This window comes from Sceloporus undulatus, chromosome 6 (assembly GCF_019175285.1).
Source record: "Sceloporus undulatus isolate JIND9_A2432 ecotype Alabama chromosome 6, SceUnd_v1.1, whole genome shotgun sequence".
Lineage (NCBI taxonomy): Eukaryota > Metazoa > Chordata > Lepidosauria > Squamata > Phrynosomatidae > Sceloporus > Sceloporus undulatus.
Window position 1 is genome coordinate 103,592,009 of NC_056527.1, and position 23,840 is coordinate 103,615,848.

The 23,840-nt window shown below is 43.8% G+C and overlaps 1 protein-coding gene across 2 annotated transcripts; it reads right to left on the reverse strand.

Moving 5' to 3' along the window:
- Positions 1-1,988: 1,988 nt before the first annotated feature.
- Positions 1,989-20,417, reverse strand: SH2B1 (SH2B adaptor protein 1). Of its 2 annotated transcripts, XM_042474562.1 has the most exons (10): positions 20,298-20,417; positions 17,903-18,831; positions 17,620-17,721; positions 15,257-15,348; positions 13,280-13,386; positions 9,338-9,526; positions 8,220-8,446; positions 7,930-8,101; positions 7,553-7,661; positions 2,910-3,078 (listed from the first exon to the last, which is right to left on the reverse strand). In XM_042474562.1, exons 2-10 carry the CDS (start codon positions 18,752-18,754, stop codon positions 3,060-3,062), a joined length of 1,869 nt encoding a protein of 622 aa, XP_042330496.1. In that variant the 5' UTR covers positions 18,755-18,831; positions 20,298-20,417; the 3' UTR covers positions 2,910-3,059. The 2 variants fall into 2 exon arrangements, with proteins under 2 accessions (XP_042330495.1, XP_042330496.1); XM_042474561.1 differs by lacking the exon at positions 7,553-7,661 and having other exon boundaries at positions 1,989-3,078.
- Between the last annotated feature and the right edge of the window lie 3,423 nt (positions 20,418-23,840).

Here is a 23,840-nt window from a genome sequence, read left to right on the forward strand (position 1 = left end):
ATTAGCTGGTGAGGTAGCCACTTTAGGCATCATAAAAGAAAAAATAGTCATTTAATTATTGTCAGGTTTGTACAGTTAGGGAGACGAGCAAGACCTGTGGGATTCTGTCCCAGAGGCCAGAATAATTTAACCTGCCTTAGGTACTTTGTAAGTTGGCTAGGGTGAGACCACTATCTCATGCGCCACTTCAGGCAGCAAATGTCCCAACCCCATTTAAAGCCCCATTCTGGAAAGGTTTGCATATAAATGTTACACAGCACAGGTTGAAAGGCCCATTCTCAATAAATAATATTTTACCAAAGTCCCAGGAGTGGAGAAAGTGCAGCCTTGCAGATATTATAAGACTACAACTCTCGTCAGCTTCAGTGAGCATAGAGAAAGATGAAGGATCCTGGGATGTCGTCCAACCACAACCGGAAGGCTGCACTTTACTTAACTTAGCTCTAAAGCCTATTGCATTTTATTCTTTAACTTGCCCACTTTAAAGTAATGGCAAGAACACCTCTCCACCTTACTGTGAAAATCCCAAACCCAGGCTTGCAGTAACAGCTCACACGAGAAAAAGCTGGCAGCTGCAGGAAGGCACAGAATTGTATTCCTCACCTGCCCAGCTGTCTAGTGCTGGCCTAATGCAATTTCCCTTCCTTTCCCAAAGCCAGTCCTGCTCCTCTACATTCCCAGTTTCATTCTGCTGTAGAGCCTACATAGTTGCTATGCTAGGAACCAGCATGTGCCTTGTTCTGATCTGACATGACTACACTAAGGAGCCTTATGAAAGTTCCTGTTCCATCATTCCCATTATTTTTGTCCACCTTGATTCCCTGCCACAATGTAGAGGTACTGCTGATCTTATTTACAGGCCTGTTGTACATAATCAGAATCTGCATGCACCTTGAGTGAAGCAGTAAACCCAGGGTAGGAAAAGTATGACCATATGTTGTAGAGGACCAGTGTAGTATAATGGTTTGAGCGTTGGACTAGGACTAGGAGAAAAGCTTGGCCATGGAAACCCTGGGTGACCTTGGGTAAGTCACACTCTCTCAGCCTTAGGGGAATGGCAAAAACCCTCTGAAAAAACTTGTCAAGAAAACCCTATGACAGGTTCACCTAAGGGTCAGAAACAACTTGAAGGCAAACATCATGTTGTTGAACTACAACTCATAGCATTCTTCACCTCTGGCTAAGGCTGATGGGAGTTGCACACCAACTATATCTGCTAGACCCGTGCTTTCCAAACTCTGGCCTTCCAGGTGTTTTGGACTTCAACTCCCAGAATCCCTGACTGTTGGCTAAGATGGCTAAAGCTTCTGGGAGCTGAAGTCCAAAACACCTGGAGGACCAGAGTTTGGAAATCATTGTACTAGACTATGCTTTGCCATCTCCTAAAGTAGACTACATATCCTCTTCTGACTGTAGGTCGAGTTGCCATTTCTGAACACTACCGTTTTTAAAAAATCAGAACAGAATACAGTACAACAACACATACTAGATGTAACAGTTCAGCAGAAATGTCCCAGGCCAATCTATTTCTTAACTGGCTAGTTTTCTACTTGCAGGAATGAAAGAATAAATCAGAAATGAGATTCAGGTGGCCTTTCAGATAATGTTGAACTGCAACTCCCAGGATCCCTTGTCTCACCATTGTCTATTTTGCCTATAACCACTTGGAGGGTGACCACAGATGTCTACCAAGAGCTTACAAAACATGAAGTATCATCATCATCATAAAATCCCACACATTTTCATCAGAGCATAAAAATGACATAACAGGAAGCCAGCTATCAAATGCTTACTCCATCCTAAAGCATGAGGAGGAAAGGATTCTTCCCATATGTTTAGGCCCATCTTATGGCATTTGGTGATGGTTATTTTTTTCTTTTTCATCTTGATTGTCCTTTTTCTTTTAAAAGGTAAAATGATGTTTCCTTTATTTTCATACAAACTCCAAAAAAATAAACATAACAAAAAAGACACAGATAAACAGTACCTCGGAGTAATTTTTTTTTTAAAAAAAGAGAGAATTTGAAGAGATAAGAGAGGGCCTGAGCAGTCCAACTAGTCCACAGTAGAAAAATAAATCTTAAGGAGGTGAAGAGGGGTATAGCAGGAGCAAGAGCAAGGGGAACAGGATCTGTGAAAGTGTATATTCATTTAAGAATAATAATAACTGGGTGGGTGTAGACTTTATAATGTGTGCCCAGTCCCAAACTGTAGGGATGGAGAGGGGAGTGATGAAAGAATATAAATACATTTCTGGGTTGGGAAGAGAAAGCTAACCTTCCCTGCCCCCATTACCCCAAGAGAGGAGAAAGGTAGGGGAGAGGGTGTTACATTCAGAAACTCCATACATTCAGCAAAAAGGGTGGGGTTATAAAAGACTGTGTCTAGAGTCAAAGTTTATTTGGGGGGGGGGGGGGAAATGACCCACCCACTTTCACCTCTTCCTGTAGTGTTTACAGTGAGCTATTACTCCTGCCCAGTTGCAGAGGTTTGGGCCAGGAGAAGGGATGAAAGAGAAGGAAAAGCAGGCCTGTACCTTACCAACCAAAACAGGGCAAAAGTACTGCGTACCGAGCTATTGCAAGTTGGGATCAGGAAAGGGGTGGGGGCTTGCACCTATATTTTGGGGGCACGCAAAAGTGATGTTTGCTCTGTACCCAAGGGGAGGAGGCAGGGCGAGACGGGAAGGGGTAAGGCCAGTCCCAACCTCAAAGGTTACTGGAGGAAAGTCTAGAAATCTACTGGGCATTCAATCCCATCTTGCACCCACAGCCAGGGTAGGAACACTGTCTGGTGATGGGCAAAGTCTCTTGTCCCCCTCTCTTTCTCATATCCATGGGGCTCAGACAAATGAGTACTGGTTGTTCACAGCCCTGGCTCGTCCTTCTGGCTCCTCCGGCAGGGGAAGGGCCCCCCCTCCTCTTACAGCTGCTCCCTCGTCCGCCTCTGGCACTGTTCGGCCCTCTTCGTCAACTTGCCCATCAGCCTCTGGCATTCCATGGTCAGGGGACGCATGAGGTGGCCGGGCAGGGGGAAGCGGAGGTGGGGGCGGCGGCAGGTTACGAGAGGTGTTCGGTTCTGTGGAGAGAGCAGAAAGAGACAGACAGACAAAGAGACAGAATGGTGTGGGGTTAAGACAAGAAGAGGGATGGAGATATGAATAATCTGAAAGCCCCCAGTGTTCAACCATGAACAGTCCAGAACAGAGGGCTCTGTCCAGAATTCTTTAAAGGTAACACTTTAACTATGAATTTATCTATATCCAGTAGCCAATTCAAATGCCAGTCATCTGGAGACTGCCTGGGAGTGGGCACTGAATGCTTCAGAACTCAGGCCAGTATCCAAATGGGCGTTTCCGCTGGCAGACATTCTTTCCATTAGGGGTTCAGGTAGAACCATCCTGTACTGTTGAATTTTATACTGTAAGCCACCTTGATCTGCGGAAAGGCGGGATATAAATAAATATTTTATTTTTTATTATTATCCTCCCTCCTGCAGCTCCCTTCCCTTGAAAATCTGATTTGGAAGGCTGAAAAAAACCTCTGGATCAGGTTTCTGGTACATTAGACTACAGGGGAGAGGGTGAAATATTAACACTGCCATGTCACATTGGATTGAGACCTGAGATGGCATTCTTGTTTAATATGGCTTTAACAAATAAGTTATTGTTCCACTTTCATGGTAATGGTTTAGTGGAACCCACAGTGACTACTGTGGTGATGATGGTGGGGACAGATTTGGTATTATTCTGTGTTTATCCTCTGTTAAAAAAAGGTGAACTAAATTGTATGCCAATGAAGGCTGATTTCTGTGACATAAATGTTATGCAAAATTGCAGTTGCATCCATTTGCTTACAATACATAACATGTTATGTTTCTGATAATATAGAGTTCAAAATATCTGTCATGGTTAACATTTATTACTCAGTGGGATTTTTTAAAGTAATAACAATCACTAGGGCTTTTATTCTAGGGAGCCCTGGTGGTGCAGTGATTAAATACCTGTACTGCAGCCACAAAGTTGCGAGTTCGATCCCTGGGTCTCCAAGGTCCACTCAGCCCTGCATCCTTCCATAGGTCGCTAAAATTAGTACTCAGCTTGTTGGAGACAATTAGCTTATACATTGTAAACAGCTTAGGGAGTGCTCAGTTCACTGATATGCAGTATAGAAATGTACTTGCTATAGCTATTTTATTCTTTTAGTAGATCTTAGCCAGTTAACCTTATACACTTGAGTTGACTAAGTGTGCATAAATCTGCACAAGTATCTCTGAAGTAAAAAGCGCATTTGCAAAAGCAGGAACAATTTGGGAAGAGGCATGTCTTCCTACAGATCAAGTTTCTGTGGTGGTCAGAAGTGTATTTGCACAGTTAAAACTAATGTACTAGCTGCATCCATTCCTTAGGATGTCTGATATGGCCGTGACACATGCCTTAGTTACATCCCAATTGGATTGCTGTAATGCACTTTACATGGGGCTCCCCTTGAAGAGTGTTCAGAAACTTCAACTGGTCCAATTGGTGGGAACACAGGAGAAGGCGTCTCTGTGGCTGCTCCCACACTTTGGAAATCCCTCTCTTGGTAAATCAGAATGGATACTTCTTCCCCCCCCCCCCCCTTTTTGGTGATAGTTAAAATCTTTCTTTTCCAGAAAACTGATTTTAACAAAAATGACTTTTATGGTGCTATACTGTTTTTAATCTATTTTAAAAATAAGGATTTAATTATTTTAATTCTGTTGTTATTTAATCTTGATTTTAATCTTGATTTTGTACATTTTTGTCTATCTGTGTTTTGTTGTATTCTGTCTTTTTGTCAGCTGCCTTGAATCCCAACCTGGGAGAAAGGCAGGATATAAACAAAGTGATGGATGGATGTCTCCTCTAAGATGATGTTAGCCCACTCCATATGTTCTAAGTGCTTGTATTAAATATTCCTTCCCCCAAATATGTTGGCTGATTTATCACTGTGCCTTTTTAAATCAAGAGTTTTTGGACCAGACATTGAATCTCAAACTGATGTTTATTATGATTAGAAATACAAAGATTTAAAGCACAAGCTGAAAAAAGAAAATCTGTTCTATTTAATGTACTTTTTGCTATCTACACTGAAATCTACAAATTTCAAACATAAAACTGGCTTAAACACCTTCAGTCCTTATACTCAGCTTTGTGCTTGCTATGGGGCTCTTACTCTTTCCTTTGGATACTTGGTCACAGGCCTCATAAGTGAAACCAACTTTATAGATTGTGTTGTTATTTGGTGTCGATACACTTCCTTGTTACCATTCTGACATACAATCCAACTCAAAAATACTAAATGTATCCTGCTAATCATGGAGACATGCAAGATATGATGTGCAGGATAATGAAGTTCTACATTTTGACCAGTTTACTCCTACTCCAGAACTTGAAAACGTTTCTTTTTTGGACTTCCAGAATTCCCATAGCCAGCATGGCCACTGAGGGAATTTTATAGTAGAAAAAGTAACTTCCCCATGCTTTGGCTTTACTGCAGCACTATCCACACATTCATACTCATCTCTGCAGTCAGTTTTTAAAAACCAAACAAAACACCACCCTTTACTAAAGCAAGGATTTGGTTTCCAAGATCCCCAGCTCTACACCCAAATTCAGCACTTCAGTGGAACCTCCAGATACTCTCATTCTGATATAAGTTAGTTGCTTTAGCTGGGGAGCCATTCAATCAGCTGACTGTTCATGTGTTCCAAAAGTAATGGGTCCCAAAGTCAGGTCCCCAGATGTTAGTTGAACTACTGTTTCCTAAAAGCCTGGCCACTGATTTTGGGGGAGTCAAAATCCAACATCACATGGGGCCCCATGTTTGGATAGCACTGTCCTAAAGCAATTCCTTCAGATCTACTTCAAGCTTCCACTTAGTATGTCAAAGTGGTGAAAAACTGACAGTTGGCTTTCCTAGAGGCTTCTATGGAGTGTCCTTTACTAAAATTTGTTTAAAGCTGAAACTTGTTAGGCACCTTACATGTGTTTCAAAGTTGTGCCATGAACCACCCTCAAGTTCCTTGTCCATAAACAATAACTGGATGATCAAACATAATTTCAAGCATCTCTACTTGCTTTCATGCTTTGCATGCTTAGTGGGCAAATGCCCTTTCAGTTTGTAAGCTCTTTTAGTGTTTCACTGCAATGTAGTGTTAGGGCTACTGTGAAGATCAGGGAAGGCAGGAAGTGTTCTGTTTAATGTGTCCTCAACCCTAAGTGGTCTTAGCACAGGCTTGCCTCATGTTTTTGGATGACAACTCACATATTCCCTCATTGTAACTATCTTGGCTTAGACTGGCAAACCTCACAGGCAAAAATAAATAAATAAATGAAAAATAAAAAAATAAAAATAAATCTGAAAGCCCACAGTCATGCACTTCCTTAAAAGTGTACCTTGACTCTGCACTAAAACACTGGGGGAAGATTGAGTCACTTAATATAAAATCATGGGGAGGGGAGCTGTAAGGAGAGAACAGTGAAGGAAGACTGCATTCCATTAGGCCAAAGCAGACAGATTTTAATTACGTGTTGTCAATAAGCTCATGACAAATACAGCAATTCTGCAGAGCAATGCTGTGTTCAAAGCAGTAAGATAGTACTGGGGGGACAACCATACTGTTAATTGTAATTATGGCTGCAAGGAGGCACAGAGAGGCTTTGTATGCTAAAGGACATGTTGCCAGCTAGAACAGTTTGGCAGCATTTCCAGTAACCTCTGAAGCTACCCCTGGTCCCAGCATGGTCCTAGTTCTGGAGCAGACAAACAGCAAAGTGCCTTACACCATGTTGAACAACTACTCCACCTTGTTCAGGGGCAGATAGAACATAAATCAGGATTTGATGGTAGAGATCTAGGTACTCTCTGGTAGATCAGCAATAGCTGCTGATTCCCAGTAGCTTTATAATAGAAGCACTGAATTTTTTTCCCCTCCCTTATGGTTGATCTTGTGCTAATTACTTCCTTGAGCCTCAGTGTTCCTCAACCATAAAATAATGAATTTTAATTGGATGCCTTTGGCCTGGTCTTTGTGCAGCTCAACTGTTTCCTTTTAGAGTTTCTGGACTAGAATCCCTTATAAGTCTATAGCTGAACATGAAAATATAAAGCTGGGGGGGGGGGGGGACAGGCGGAGCAGGGAGAGTAGGCAACTAACTTCAGGACCTACTAATTTACACCCAGCTGTGATTAGTGGGCTTCAGTTCTATTTCAAAAGGGAAATTCCAGTAGCCTGTAGTCTGTCCACTCCTAATCTAACTTACCTCACTCTACGCACTGACTGACAGCGGTTCCTTGGAGTGTTTCAGGCAAGAGACATTTCCTGCCCTATCCAGATATGCTGGCAGAATCATCTGAATTCTGAAACCTCTTCCCCTGCCTCGTGACATCACAAACACAGTGGATGGCGTGGGCACTGCACACTCACGCGACCCATGGATATAGCGATGGGCTATGGTGTAGGGCCGTGACAACACACACACACGCTCAGGTCCCTGCCTTCTTCCCCGTGGTAGCTATTGCACACTTACACGCAGTCACCCGCTGAGGCGGCAGCAAGGATGGAGATGAGGTTGGGGGGCGAGTCGGGGTCCCCACTGAACCCAGACACCGGCGCTCGGCTCCCAGCCCGGTCCCGGCCTGTGACAGAGATGCCCACATCAGAAATAGGGATTGGGGGTGGGGAGAAGAGAAGGAGGAGCAGACATGAAGGGGACGGTGTTCTCCCCCACCCCACGTGGCATATGGAATACTTCACAGGGCTGGAGCGGAAGGCTTGGATCAGAAAACGGGAGGTGCATGTTTGGAGCCACAATGGAAAAAGATGGGTGGGAGATGGAGCATGACATGGACTGGCAACGGTGTCTATGCTCTTTCCAGCCCAGCACCCTGCTCCTCCCAGGCTCACCGTGCAGCCGTTGTGAAGCCACCACATAGCTGACGAGCGTCACGTCGCTGGAACCACCTGACTCAAGGGGGATGGGATGGACCCGGAAATGCTCCAGCATGTCGAAGATGGTCTGGAACCAGAGATGCTGAACCCGGCATTGCCCATCCTCATTAAGGGAGAGGCGCAGGTGCTAATGGTTGGAAAAGAAGGCTGGGTGAGGAAACACCCACGAGCCACTGGAGTCCAGGATTGGCCTGTTGGACAAGCCCGCCCTCTTTAAGAAGAGATATCAGCACTGATGCACTCACCTTGGCTTTCCCCTGGAAGTTGAAGGTCAGGACGTATTCTCCACGCCGTGTCTCACTTTGACGGACTAGGAAAACACCGTGACTACTGGCTCCTCCTGCTAACACTAGCTGGGCTGCTTTCAGACGAGACAAGGTGCCATGGAACCAAGGATAATCAGAGAGGGGATGCTCTGTGTCACCAAGGCTTCCCCCGCCTGGGTCAGGCTCCCCTTGGAAAAGGAAGGAACCTGAGGGAGAGAGAAAAGCAGCAGGAGAGTCCCAGAACCCATTCAGCAAATTATACATTGTTGCTTCTGCAACACTTTATACCACATCCCACCCAGTGAGGAGTTTGCGGTAAAATGGTCACAAGTAAAACTCAGGGGTATCATGGAGGAAGAGAAGGTGCAATCCAATCCAACCACCTATTTTGGCTGTGCTTCCACCAACTGCTGGCTCTAATCCCACCCTCCAGTAACATGCAATCCTGGGAAGATTAATCCTTACGATTGAGGCTATTTACACTACAATGGGCACTCTACATCCACTGGGGTTAGGGGCACAGGACCTCCGTGAAAGTTAACTTGAGAAAACACCTCTCTAGGAATTTCTAGCAACTCTGTTGCCAATATCATCCAGATGCTGACCATAGACTTGTGCTGGAGGACCTAAAAATGCCTAGAGAAGTGTCCTCTCTAGGAATCTCTAGCTCCTCCAGTATGACTTCTGGTGAAAACTGACTATAGATTTGTGCTGGAGAACCTAAAGATTCCTAGAGAGAACATACAATCAAATCCATCAATAATCAAATCCAAAAAATAATGAAAGTCAAAGCCACAAATGTGGAGGGCAAACTATATTTCTAAACTAGAGCTATCCAAAGCAGTGATCCGTGGACTGATGCAAATCTGCAACAAGTTGGCAAGAAAATAGCCAATGGGCACAATATGGTACCTTCCCTGAGACATCAAGAAAAAACATCCTGGTCCTCCACATAAAACAATCTAAAAAGCACTGTTCTACACTAGTGCTACCTAAGAACAACAACAAAGGTTTTCTACCCCTCACTAGTCCATTAGGCCTCTCACATTACTTAGGAAGAGACCCGAGGAGTTCCAGGTCCCATTCCAGGCAACTACCTGTGGTATCTGGGGTTTCGGGGAAAGTTGTATGGAGGAGGCCAGTGGAAAATGGCCCTTCATCAATTGGTACCCGAGGCGGCAGCTCTGGAGGCAGCAACTCCATGGAGTCAAAGTGCGAGGCAGCAATGGAGACTGAACTGGGGGACATGGACGCTGAAGGACGATCCATCAGTCCACCGTAGGCACCTGAGGACAGAATGGAGAAGCCAGGTCATGGGTCATGCACACAACTATTTTGCAAAAATGCTGTGTCTTTCTGTTCAAAGACACAAGAGTACATTTTGTTGACAACAGCACACAGGACATTTTGTTGACAATACAGCTTATGAAGAATAGTTTTCAATTTTGAAATAAAACCTAAAATACTAATAATGGCCTATTTTTCCATGAACAAAAAGAAAAGATTAGATCCAGGTTTGGACAGGTAAATCTATTCCAAAAGGGACTTGAGTTAGTCATTTATTAAATCTAGATCCAACCTATCCTTTTTGTGGTCATTGCACATATATGGATAGAACTGATCAAGTGGTCCAGTTCTTGTCTGAGATGGAAAGCTAGTTTTACATCAATAGTTATTGTTTTAAAATAATTTTATTTTTACAATTTTATTTGTTTGTTTTTATTTTATGTATATTCCACTGTACTCCTGAATACAATTTCTTATTGTCCATCAGTTTTTTTATAAGCTACCTTGTGTATAAGTCAACCTCATGTATAAATTGAGGGTAGCTTTTGGGGCCAAAATTCTGGATTTTGATATAATCTGGGAATAAGTTGAGGGTAAAATTTATGGGCATTTACAAAGGATCTAAAAGACAAAGCAAAGGAAAATCATGCCAAAGAACTTACAAAATTCTGGCAGGAATAACTGTGCTCACTCAAAGGATGGATGGGTGAAGAGGGAACTACAGTTGATCCTTGCTATGCGCTGGGCTTTGGTTCCAAAGATCCCCCGTGGATAACAAAATCCTTGTATGCTCAAGTCCCATTAAATATAATGACATAGCAAAATGGTGTCCCTTATAAAAAATGTAAAATCAAGGTTTGATATGTGAAATTTATATGTTTTTTGAACATTTTCAAACCATGGATGCTTGAATCCATGTATAAAAAATCCGTGTATAAGAAGGGCTGACTGTATAGTAAATGGTGGCTGTGCAAATGTGTGGGGAGGTGATCAGGTACAACGAGGACTAAGAAAATATACTCATGTCAAAAAGGATGAAAAGGCAAGGCAAAGAAAATGGCAACTATGTTACCAGAGATTCTGGCCTTTAACTTTAATGTTACAACTTTGTGTGATTTTTAACACAGTAAAAATGACAAACACACACAAAAGCCTCATTCAAATCCTTCAAAGCCCAATTCCTTTTGGCACTCTTTTCAGGGGAAGCACCAAAGAGCTGCCACTGCCACCATTTTCCCACCCAGGCATTCAAAAAGGTTAGACGCAGCACTGCAGTGGAGAGAGTAGAAGGGGTTGGTGCTTATTTTAGGTTCTTCCAGGACAAACTGAGCCCTTGCCTTTCACCATGCTATTCAGAGAAGGGGCTGGTTCCTTTTTTTATATGAGCTAAAGTACAGAATTTACTTTGACCAGTGGATAAATGGACCAAAAATTCTAGACTTACAGTATACATGAGTATATAGAGTATACATACTGTGTTAGAACTGACTCTTTACTAAAGATATTCAGGTATTTCTGGTATGATAACAATTCTCAGTCATTTCTTGCCATTAAATCAGATGCCCTAAATGCTATCTGTGGTCCTTAGGCTGCCACTTTTAACAATAACAATACTATTACTACCACGACTATCACTATTTCTATTATTAATACAGTCCCCATGCAGCAAGGAAGGATGTTTTTGTTGCTTTGATTGGAATATCTGAAAGACTGTATCTCCCCATACAGGCTTGCTTTAAAATAATTGGGGAAGGCTTTCTCTCATTCCTGTCACTATTATAAATTCACTTGATGAGAACACAAGACAGAATCTTTTCAATGATTGCTCCCAGCCTCTGGAACACGCATCTAGGTCTATACGGGGAGAACCCTTTCCTTTTGAATGCAGGCAAAGATCTGTTTGTTCTAGAAGACTTTTAATATTTAAGTATCACTCTCAGGGAGGCTTCTCGCTGGGAAGCATGCTGTCTTTATGTTTAACTTTTGTATGTTATTGCAATTTTCTACTGTTTACATTAAATTATTTTAATTTATTTAAAATTGCATTGGTTAGGTTTTTAACCAGTTTTATCTATGAGCCACCTTGGGGGCCACTCCAGGAGAAAGGCAGCATATAAATTAAACAAAACAAACAAACAAATAAATACATTCATGTTTATTTTGTAATCCTGCATTTTCTGGCAGGCCATTTCCTACAGAAGTATTCAAGATATAAATAATAACAATTACCTCTTCATTTTATAGGCACAGTGACCCTGTGAGGTAAAGTAAGTGTTAAAGTCACCCAATACGTCTCATGGACTAATGGGCATTTACAGTCAAGTCTCCAAAGTCATTAGCACTAACTACTTTTATCACGCTTGTTAATTAACAGTCAAGTCAAGCATAGGTCAGGTAAGAAGCACTTCCAGGTATCCAAATTGAAGCTTTTGTTAACTGAAGACAAGTGCATGGTTATTTGTTTTGCTTTTCCTTCTGTATATAATCAAGCAAAAAATTCTATGGGCTTGCAACTTTTCTTGACTGAGTTAAGCCTGGAAAAGCCATAGAGTCATCCTGATCTTCAGCAGGTTTTGCAAACAGCTAACAGATCACTAAGTGATCTGCTCAACTTGTGCTAAACCAATGTCTGAGATTTATTCCTCATTTGCATGGCAGGAATATCCCAGGTCTCAGAAACCCACAAAGACTTATACTGCCATTTTGTCAACACATACAGAAATTACTGTTTTAACAGGCATGATAACAAAGGGAGGGGAAGAATACAATAAAGAAATTCAGTTTTATAATGACTCAAGTAGAATGGTTGTTATTGCTTCTCAGGAAGAGAAGGGAGCGCCAAGTGGCTCTTGGTCCCAGCCAGGCCAATCAAATGGTATTCACTGCCTCTCACTCAGATACAGTCGTGCAGAATGGCTACTTCTGATGGAAACAGATCTGGGAAAAGACGTGCCAAGTGGCAACTGGTCCCAGCTAAGCCAACAGAGTAGGCCTTGAAATAAGATTAGCCATCCTTTCCTCTCCTCAGATATAACCAGATGGAATTCTGAGTCTTAACCAGACAAGAGTGCAGGGTTTACCTTCACACCTCTCTCCCCAATGCAGTCAGGAAGAATGGTGGCAGAGACTTCACTTTATTATATCATATGTTCGAGTAAGTAGACAATTGGTACATGCAAGCCTACTTGTTAAATTATGTCAGAGGTATGACATTTTTGAGTATGTATAGACTGGCTACAAAGAATGGAGATTCACTGGAAGCATGTCTGTTTTTATCAAAAAGAGAGTTGGGGAATAAGTGTTTCAAATTATTATTTTAATTTTAAATATAACATGAATAAAACTTTACAGAACAGAAAATGACAGGTTCTTGCCCTGCGGTGATTACACATATTTCCAGGCCTGCTAGTTCACTCTTAAATCTTGGATCTGTGAGGGAAGAGTACCTGTTAAGGATGCTGCCCCAACTGAGAAACTGCATACAGCACAACCTATTGGGAATTACTATTCTGGGGAGAAATGGTACCATACCTGTACCCTAACTGGGTAGAGAAAAGAGATCAAACAGATATAAAGGTTCCTTCACATACCAAAAGATTTCCTGCACACAAAGAAAATTACTGGACATAGCAAAGTCTGGTCAGAAGGGAGATGTTTCACCTTCAAGCAATAGCTCATGTTCTGCCAAAAGGATATGGAAGGCACAAGTATTCACATGTGTATGCGTGAGTGAGAGACAGACAGACACAAACCTTGGCTGAGCTGTTCATTGCTTTCACTCGGCACCATGGGAAGCTCCCGGCTGGGCATACTCTCCGAATGATTCATGCATGGCTGCTCCAGACTATCGGTGCTCTCTCTGTAGAGGTAAGTTCTATTAGCCCTGAGAGTCAAAACTGAACCTCTATGTTCAGGAGAAAAATATTTCTGAGTACCATGGGCTATGGACAAAAAACACATGGTGGGAGCAGAAAGAGAAGAGGACCATGACAACATTCATTCGCTTTATTTCTAGAGGCTGAGCTTGAAAAAGGTAGTATTTTTTTACTATAACTTCCAGAATTCCCCAGCCAGCTTGGGACTGGGCAATTCTAGCAACACTAGCTTAATAACTAAATTTTCAAAGTCCCACCAGAGGTATCTATCTGCCTGCTCTTTGAAATAGAAGTATTCATCAAGCTGGACTTCTGGTCTGATTGTATATATATATTAGTGAGCAAGAATCTTAAACTATGTCTATGCTCATTCACATTTTGATCTGCTTAGAGGTTTTCATAAAAAGATGTCTTAGAGGAAGCCAGAGTGGTGGTCTATAGAACCGTGAAGGATCCAGAACTGGCCCCTGACACCCCCTTCAACTCCAAGCTCCAGCCAGCCTGACCCGCAGAGAAGATTCATTTCATTAAAATACTGTATTTTAAATCTTCCATCAAATATTTATCTGGTAGATAAAAAGGTATTCTAGGATAAAACATTATAATCATAAAAATAATTCAGTTATAAAAATTTCATGAGACATGGGACAGACTAGCCAACCAAAATGCTTGAGTAAATAATAATTTCTAACTGGCACTAAAGGAAAACAAAATTGGCTCTAGTCGCAGTATTATAGATGGTGCATTCCAGTCTAGGTGACAAAGCTCTTTCCTTTGTTGACATGTAACATGGAACAGACAGAGTGAGGAGACACCCTGGGTGGAATTTAAAACAGGGAAGGCTGATACATAGAGGAAGGCTCTTTCACAATGGGCACTGGAGACCAACATTAGGAGAGTCAAAGGTTCCCACAACTGCATGACTCTGACAGACAGTGGCTCTCCAGGGAGTTCAGGAAAGTAAGGTCTTCCCTAACCATTTGCAATCCTTTCTGAGTTTGAAAAGTTATTTTTAACAAGCAACCAGTTACAGTTATAGTTACAGGGGCTTTCCAAAAAACTAGTTACCATTTTAAAAAAAACTAACTCTCCCAGTTCTCATAAGTAACTGGAGGGGTTCCTTTGCATTTTTTTTTACAAAAACTGAAAGCTATGTACAGTGCGTCCTCGCCTTACGCGGGGGATTCGTTCCGGATCCCTCCGCGTAAGGCAAATTCCGCCTATGCTCGAGCCCCATTGGAAACAATGGGGCTCGTGCACGGCGGTGCAGGGCACAACGGGCGCGTGCGCCCATTCAATTGAATGGGACGCGCCGCCCCTTCCGCCCCGCCGCGGCTTGAGCACATATGCTCAAGGCCGCGTATGGCGCGGGCGCACTGTACCTGTACTACCAACATGTTACAGAACACTCTCTTCAACCTGTCTCTTTGTTACCATAAAACTCATAACCAGTATGAGGCACCTCACTAGCCAGTATTTCATTGGTGGGCAAAGTGCAGCCCTCCAGATGTTGCTGAGCTGCAGTTCTCATCAGGCCAAGCCAACATAACCAATGGTGGGGAATGCTGCGAGTTGCAGTCCAACATCATCTTGGACCAAGTGATGTCCCTCCATCATTTAGGGAAGCCATATAACATTAAGCACGAAAGTAACTAAACATTTACACTGCAAAAAGAAGCAAGCTTATCCCTTTTTAATTCAAAGTGATAATGATTTCGTTATTCCAAAAAGTAATTTATTACACATAAACTGTGTGTAGTAAGCTTCTTTTAAGCTATGGACTGAATGTGGGATCGTCTGTGTGAAGAGTATGAACTGAACTACGGCCCTCTCTCACAGAGTGGTGCAACATACCCTAGGCCCATGCATTCCTGAATGTCTGCCAGCCAGGAGCGCATCTGTAGCGAGTCAACCGTCTCAAGGATGTACTCCAAGGAGCTTGACAGCTGGAGGGTTGGGAACAAGGACAAGAGAAGGGAAATCATTAATACATAACACTTTGGGACATCTTTTAGTCCTACACTCTTCTCATGCCACATCTCCTCCCATATTTCCCAAGTCCAGCCAAGTAAATGAAGCATATCTCACTAAGAACTGCAAACGATTGTGACTTTCCGTAGATGGTAGGGAATAGTTCCCTGTAAGACAGACATCAGACTACTGAATCTACACATGCCACTGTAAATAACATGCTTTCCAGCAATTAAAAAAAATTATCTGTATGCTAATCTTTTAAGATGACAATACAAGGAATCAATAACAAGAGAATCTAGCTCTTGCACCCTCCCCCTCCAACTGTTTTGGCCTTTGACAGAAGAAAATCAACACAAGCATTGGTATCTGAAGTGCACTTTTACCAGGGGCTAACTCTTAATATTCTAAAGGCACCAGATCCTGTATGCTCTTGGAAGTTAAGCAGGGCCAATCCTGGTTAGAACTTGGAAGCTAGACTGCCACTGAATACCAGATGCTGTAGGCTATATTAAGAGTAAGGAACTATCAAAAATACCTCTGAGTATTCCTTGCCTAAGGAAACTCTATGAAATTCATTGGATCATCACAAGTCAACAGGTGACTTGAAGACACATATGCACACAAGCCTTTGCTATCCACCTTTCCTTTCTGTACTTCACAGGCTGAATTCTCCATTCAGGTGAACTGGAACCTCTCCACAGCTCAGCTGCTAAGTGGCAACCCAGCTTTCCTTCATCTTAATTGTTCAACTTGTCAGCCACATGAATGTGAAAAGGTGTACAGAAGAACTTTGTAACTTTGGGGTACGGGGGGACAAGACAAGCAGAGAGAGACTTGAGGACCACAGCCAGTCAACTTGTTACCTGTCAACTGTCAAATCACCAACTCCAGCACCATCAGTTGCCAAAAGGGAAGAACCTCGCAAGCTCATCTCCCATAGTTTTGGCTAGCTGGCCCTTCCATAAGGCAATTACTCAGGTGTGGCAAATTCTTGTCACCTCTCCACACATGCCCCGTCACCTAACTTTCTAATCCACCCTGTGCCCCAAGCAAACACTGAATCCTGCAATGTGAGAAGGTATATCTTTACTGCTGTTGCTGCTGCTACTGCTTCTGAACTTAGTGAATGTTGTGTGTTTTGAACAGTGGTGGCAGCAGCAGCAAACAAATATCCATGTTGGCAGAGGCCCAATCAATTTTATTTTACTTTTAGCAGATTAAAATTTGTGATAAATTAAATATACATCTTAGATATAATATTTTGAGATCTATACCTAATCCTATATTTCCCCAAAGTCCTATTATTTTTAGAGCACTAATTACTATAAAGTGGACTCTTTTTTAGGAATGCAACTAGAGCTGCATCCACACTGCAGAAATAATCCAGTCTGACACCACTTTAACTGCCACGGCTCAATGCTATAGAATTCTGGGAATTGTTGTTGGTTGTAGCACTATAGCTCTAACAGGAAATGCTAAATGTATCACAAAACTATAATTCCCAGTATTCCATAGCATTGACCTCTGGTAGTTGGTGATGTCAAATTGGATTATTTTTGCAGTGCAGATGCAGCCTATCATATTATAGCTTAACTATTGCCTAGCTACAAGTTCACATAAAATGTACAAAATGCCTTTTCAGACTTCAGCTCTCCCTTTAGGAAAAAGGTTTGACTCCTTTCCTCTCAAAAGAAGATCAGCCTTTACCAAAATTATCAAGGTTCTGCTGGAGAAGGACAAAAGCAGAACAAGAGTTCATCTGCAGACCTTGCCTGAGTAAAGGTAGGAGGTAACAAGATGAGAAGGCAATCGCTATAAGCACAGTTCAGCAATAACCACCTGTACTGTCCTTTGGTGGAAACCAGTATAGGCAGAGGAAGGGGTTCTGTTCCACAGATCTCTTTGCTGAGCACTTAATGTGTGAATTAGTTCAAAGAGTGACGTGATTTCATGTAGAACTGCCATTGTTTCAATTATTACCGAATTGGCTTACGACCAAGATTGGCAACATAGTATCCTCCATCAGTACTGTACTTAAATAGTGATGTATTCATAAGCCCCTGCCAGCATGCCAATGGCCAGGAAATAAAGTTGTTGCCAAAAACATGTGAAGAGCACCAGCTAGCCTTCACATGGGTTAAGATGCATGAGTTTTAGTACCTGCTTGAAATATATTAGGTTTTAACAGACTTCTGTGAAGCCCAGATACTAATTCTGTTCCCAATCCAATCTTTTTCTCTGACCTTGAGCACAAATGTGTTCTCCTTGTCTGGCATTTCCAGGGGGGTTGTTGTCCTCACATCCACTACACAGGAGCAGGCAATGCTGACCCGCGGCTTTGATGCCTAGTGGTTAAAAAGGTTGGGGAAGGGAGAGAGAGACAGAATTGTGATAATACGCCCCACTCTCAAAAAAGGAGTCGCAGGAACACCAAGTGTTTGGCTCCCTTCACCACCTCCCATTGTTTATGCCCCTTCTCTGCCCTGCCCTGCCCTGCCCTAATGCATCCAGTGGCCCACTGCTCACCTTTGGTGGGATGTAGAACTCCAACAGGTACCCCTCTCCCTCCCCTTTCCCTGCTTTACGCAGGAGAAGACGGCATTTCTGCCAGCGTGTCCGACTACCCCCGCCTGACCCATCGTCAGCCACAATGTAGTTCAGTAAGCCCTCACGCCGCACACTGGCCAGTTCCACTCGGAGCGTAGCCGGGGAGGCTTTATTGAGCCGCAGCCGCTCAAAACGGTGAGTCCAGCGCTCAGAGTCACCACCCCCTGAAGAGTTGGAATTACTGTTGGCTCCTGTGACTGCTCCATCTCCACCGCCGGGAGATGAGTCGGCTGATGTCTTCCACTGCAGGATTCCGCGGACGCTCCCTCGGACACTGCGGCTCACATTGCGCAAAGAGAAACGCTTCTTCAGCTTTGGTTTGGTGGCAGTCACTGCTGCCACTGTAGAAACATCCTCAGAGCTGCGGGACTGGCTGCTGGATAGGCCAGAAGGCGGTCCCAGGGGAGGCTCCACAGGAGAGGCCACTGATGAGTCGCTGCAGGTCTCAGAAAGGTCGCGGGCTGAGGAACAACCAGTGAAGGGGGCAATGTCACAACGAGGCGGTGAGTCGCTGGCATAAGCCCGGCTCACTTCTGCCTCAAAATGTTCCAGGAAGTGCTCAGCAAAGCGGCGTGAGAAGGCGGCTTCGGCTCCTGGTGTTGCAAACTGAGGGTTCTCACCCAAGAAGGCCCGGAATCGCCGGGCAAAGTCCACAGCGGCAGCACGGGCATGCGCCTCACAGAATTCCCGCCAACCTGGTGAGGGGAGAGAGGCAGGCTCACCCACCATCCCTCCCCCTACTGGCGACAGGGGCACTGCACTCCCGTTCATGACTGCCCAGGTGGGGCCAAGTGCCAACACATCCAGCGCCAGGACTGGGCTCCTACTGGTACCAATGGTCTTGTGACCTACAGAGGGAATAACAGAGAGGCTATTATGAAAATACCTGGACAAAATGACAAAATGGATACATGGTTGCTCCTTCTGTCTGTGATAAAGGGAAGAAACAACATCCTTTTTTTTTAAAGTATGCATGGACATCAATAATACCAAAATCTACAGTCAGGAATTGTCTTTATTAGGATCTACCAAAAATGATCTTAAAAGATCACCTAATCTCAAAAACATGCCCACAATGTTATGCGTTTTTAGTTGCCCTAACAAGAAAATTTTCTAGACAGATTTTGTTTTCTACCTTTTTAATGGACCAATATCCATTATCCAATATGGTGCGTTTTATACTTAACTGAAGAACCATAGCTTACCAACATCATTCCCTTTCTGAGCATTTCAGACAAGCTGGTAAACCTATGACAAGACCCTACAGATATCACTTGGCCTTGTATTGTCCTAAATGGCGCTGGAAAATCCTGTACAAAAGGAAGACAAACTCTGAATGCATAAAGTTATTCAACTGGATATGCTGAAACTGTAGGGTGATCAGGCTACAGCACTAAGTAGAAATAAATCACAAGGCCACAGTTTTGTTTTCATATTTAGACAGACGTTTCATCAATGCTTTTGTAGAAGTTCAGCATTAAGCCCAGAAATATGTATCATCTTAACTTACTCAGGAGAACAAAAGTCCCCTCCAACCCGCGTAATGCCATAAACACCTCTTAAAGTATGGCCTCTGAAGGCCTACGGTGGGGGCTAGTACCCTACATGAAGGATTTACTCATCATCAGGGAAAGGCTTCAAGCTTTCTATAGGAAGGGCTTTTCAACCTAAGGGCATATGTTTAAACCGATAGCCTTATCTGCATTCTGAGAAGATAAAATCCTATGAAAGGACTTTACCACACAAACAATCCCATGTTTGAGTAAGCTCTTGGTCAAAGAAACCTACATCTAAAGGCGTATCACGGAATAAGATAAACTGCCCTGGCTCAAGGCTATGGAATTCTGGGAGTTGGAGTATGTTGTGAGGCCCGGAGCGGAGCTCTGCTCCGCTCCAGGCCCACAACATACTCCAACTCCCAGAATTCCATAGCCTTGAGCCAGTAAGCAGAGTTAAAGCTGTGCCAAACTGGGTTATTCCCCAGGTTTCTTCATAAGAGGGTTGCCATTGCCATCCTCTGAGGCTGAGAGAGTGTGACTCCTTGCCCAAGGTCACCCCCCTCCATGGGTTTCGATGCAGAAGTGGAGAGACTCGAACCCTGGTCCCTCCAGAGTCTTGGCCCAACGATCAAAGCACAATGCGCGCCTCAGGAGCGAGAAGGGCCTTGGTAGAAGGAAAGGTGGTCCCCATCTCCCCCAGCAGGCCTCCTGGAGCTGGCAGGGTCCAGTGTCGGCGTCCCTTTCGGGGCCTGGCGGGGGAAGAAGCGCTCTCCTTGGGAGGGTCGCCATGTCCCTCTCCCGCGCGTGTCGCTTACCATCCCGGCCTTGGGTCCCTTCCAGGAGGAAGGGTTCGTCTCTCCTCTGCCTCTCCGTCTCTCGCTCTCTCTGCTGCTGCTGCTGCTGCTCCTCCTCCTGTCGCACTCTCGCGCCACTTCCGCTTCCGGGCTCCCTAAGTCACGTGATGTTGTTTTTCTTTCCTTTCACTTCCGCCTTCGTCATCAAGGCGGAGGTTGAAAAGAACGACAGCAGCAGCAGCGGGACTCTGCTCACCATAGAGAGAGAAGGCTAGAGAGGCCGGGGAGAAATCCGCGTCAGCCATTTGTTCAAGCGACTGAGCTCTGTTGCCAAGGCAGCGTGACGTAGACGCTGTCCGCCGTGGGACGCAGAGGGAATAGGGCGGCTTTCCCGTTGCCCCGGCAACGACGCCATAGTGCCGCTCTCTCCTCCCCCTTCCGCTGCTCTATGGTCCCAAACACACTGCAGGAATAATCCAGTGGGAGGCCGCTTTAACTGCCCTGGCTCAGTGCTATGGAACTCTGGGAATTGCAGTTTGTTTGTGGCGCCAGCGCTCTCTGACAGAGAAGGCTGGATGTCTCACAAAAGTACAAGTCCCAGAATTCCATAGCACCGAGCCACAGCAGTTAAGTGGTGGATTATTTCTGCAGTGCGGATGGGAAACCAATGTTCAAATCCTGGCACGGCCATGGAAAGGGTGCCCTTGAGCAAATCGCACTCTCTCAGCCTCAGAGGATGGCACTGGCAACCCCCCTCTAAAGACATTTGCCAAGAAAACCCCATGATAAGGTTCCCTTAGGGTTGCCATAAACCAGAAACTACTTGAAGGCACACAACAACAACAACAACCAAGTTTATTTGGTGGGATGAGCTCCCAGGAAAGTGTGCTTATAGGGTTTCTGTGTTCTTGTGAGACTTCTGAGCATGGCCAAAGTGTTTTCTCCTCACCCCTGAGAAATTGAAGGTGAAAACCAAAAAGGAAGGACAACTGGCCTCTTCCACAAGATCCGAGAAATCAAAGAGAAAGTTAAACCAAGAGTAAGGATGCTCTTCCACCAGCAAGTGAGCACTTTACAAGACCATGCGGCAATAAAGAGAGGATGGAAACAATACACTGAAGAACTGTAGAAACGAGATGAAAGGAAGGCAGATTTATTCAAGGAAGAACCGTTTGAAGACGCACCTACAGGTTTAGAAAGTGACATGGAAGCTACATCCAGGGCAATTGGGAGAAATAAATCACCAGGAACGGATTTCATGCTGTAACACACACTGCTCCAGACATCAAAGTGGACTTGATATCAGTTAACAACCAAAAAAACACTGTTAACCTATGTGGCCACATAGCCACTTTTACAGAACAGTTCTTTATTTTAATGAGCCATCTGTTCTAAGGGCTATCTAGTGATAGCCATTAGGGCAGAAAGGTGGGGTATAAATACCATAAAAAAATAACAATAGTCAATGTCTGGTTTAAAAATAAAGGACCAAAAGGAGAGTGATCTCAGGGTCATGCAGCTGCCTTCTGCAGTGAGTACTTGGCCAGAGGCTTCATCAGGAATACATGTCACAGGATCAGTGTTCTCCATTTGAGTGAGATGTATTGTAATTATATTGAAATTATGAAAAGCATTTTTACTTTGCACCTGTACTGTACATATAAATTAGCATGTGCACTTTAATGCAGATCACTCTCCAGATGTTGTGATTATTATTATTATTATTAATTTGCAGGCTGAGGTTTTGCACCACTCTTGAACCATTAATATGAGGAGAGCGTAGCTGAGGAAACCAAGTAAAGAATGACATTACTCATAAGGAAAGCGTGTTGGAAGAAGAAAGACGAAAACAGGGTCGTTCTGGAAAGATTCTTTTGTAACAAGGGCAGTTACGTTCAGATCGATTATAGCAAAGCAATAGCAGCTTCATTTATATACTGCTTCATACCACTTAATCAGTCTCTAAGCAGTTTACTGTAAGCTAATTGCCCCCAACAAACTGGGTACTCATTTTAGCAACCTTGGATGGATGCAAGCCTGAGTTGAGCCTGAGTCCTGGCTCATTGAATTATATCCCTATTTAATTTGCACAGCCAGATGGAAAAATCAAGGAAACCAGTCTGAAATCCTGGATACTGGCTAGGGGATTCTGGGAGCTGTGATCCAAGAAAAGCTCCCTTCCCAAGCTCTCTTCAAGGAGAACATATTTAATACACAACCTATACCCAGGCAGTGCCATCACTACGGAGGTGCAGACCCTTGTGGGGCTTATTTAATAATTAAAATTAGCGCAGTGCAGCGGTCAAAGATTCTCCAATGGCTTGAGGGCAAACTATGGTCTTTATTATAGGAACTCAATTTTAAGATAGGAAAGTTCCTGAGGGAGCTATTGGATTTTTCGGGCTCTGTGGCCATGTTCTAGAAGAGTTTCTTCCCAACGTTTCACCAGCATCTGTGGCTGGCATCTTTAGAGGCATCTTCCTGAGGAATAGCAAAATGAGGATTCAGCAAATGCAAACGGGAAACCACTCAGAGTCAGAGGCTTTCCCAGCAGATAATGGTCACCAATTAGCAGACACTAATCCTCTTTTGCATTAGCCTCCCAGCCTGAGGCCTGCCATCAGCACAGAACAATACACATGCAAATCACTCCTGCATTCCCAGGCTCACACAGTATATATACATACCCACTTTTTCCAGGCAGCATTATCTGAAGATGCCAGCCACAGATGCTGGCGAAACATCATGAAGAAACTCTTCTGGAACCTGGCCACAGAGCCCGAAAAACCCACAAAAAACTATGGACGCCGGCCATGAAAGCCTTCAACTTCACATTGGAGCTATTGGACTTTCAACATTTTTATTTAACAAACAAATGAACCTTGGAATGAGGGGGTGGTGTCTGTTTTAGTTTTAACTGCTATATGTGCTTCAAGCCCACCCACCCCCAAGGCAGGAGGATTACAGTGTCTACATGAGTTGGCTCACTTTCTTTCTTGGATGTTGCAGTATCTTCCCACCACCTGCATCTTCAGGCCATGATCAAAGCAGATGATGATGATGATAATGCTCACAGGTGTTAAGACAGAAAACATCCAGGGGTAGCCGTGTTGGCTAAATAGCAAATCCAATAAAAAATCTACCAAACAGTGATACCTTTATTGGCCAACCAAAATGCACAATATACATGTTGCAAGCAAAATGGGGTATAAATGCTGATTACAATTTATAGTGATAGGAGGGGGGAAATACATATACCAGCCCTTGTCCTGATATAAAGTTTCCTCACTGTTGTGGGCATGTCATCACAAAGAAGGAGCTTCAGATAGGATGCAGCATGGCATGGATGAGTGTGTGCAGGATTCCATTGGCATATCTGGAGGTTTTGCAGAATAGATGAGCAGTTCCAGCTGTATAAACAAAGTTATGGTGAGGTAAAGAGATTCTATCTGAGCTCTCCTGGAGGATATGGCCATGGGCAGCTCCAAGTCATCAAATACAGATTTTAACAGGAAACAGCTGAACAAGGATCCATTGAGAGCAAATGGACCCTGAGGGTGCATG

Coding starts and splice junctions, on each gene's coding strand:
- SH2B1 (XM_042474561.1), bottom strand. CDS start 18,754: ATGAACGGGAGTGCAGTGCCCCTGTCGCCAGTAGGGGGAGGGATGGTG. Junction 15,349..17,619: donor AGAACACATTTGTGCTCAAG/GTCAGAGAAAAA, acceptor CCAACCCTCCAG/CTGTCAAGCTCCTTGGAGTA. Junction 8,447..9,337: donor CGAAACCCCAGATACCACAG/GTAGTTGCCTGG, acceptor TCTCTCCCTCAG/GTTCCTTCCTTTTCCAAGGG.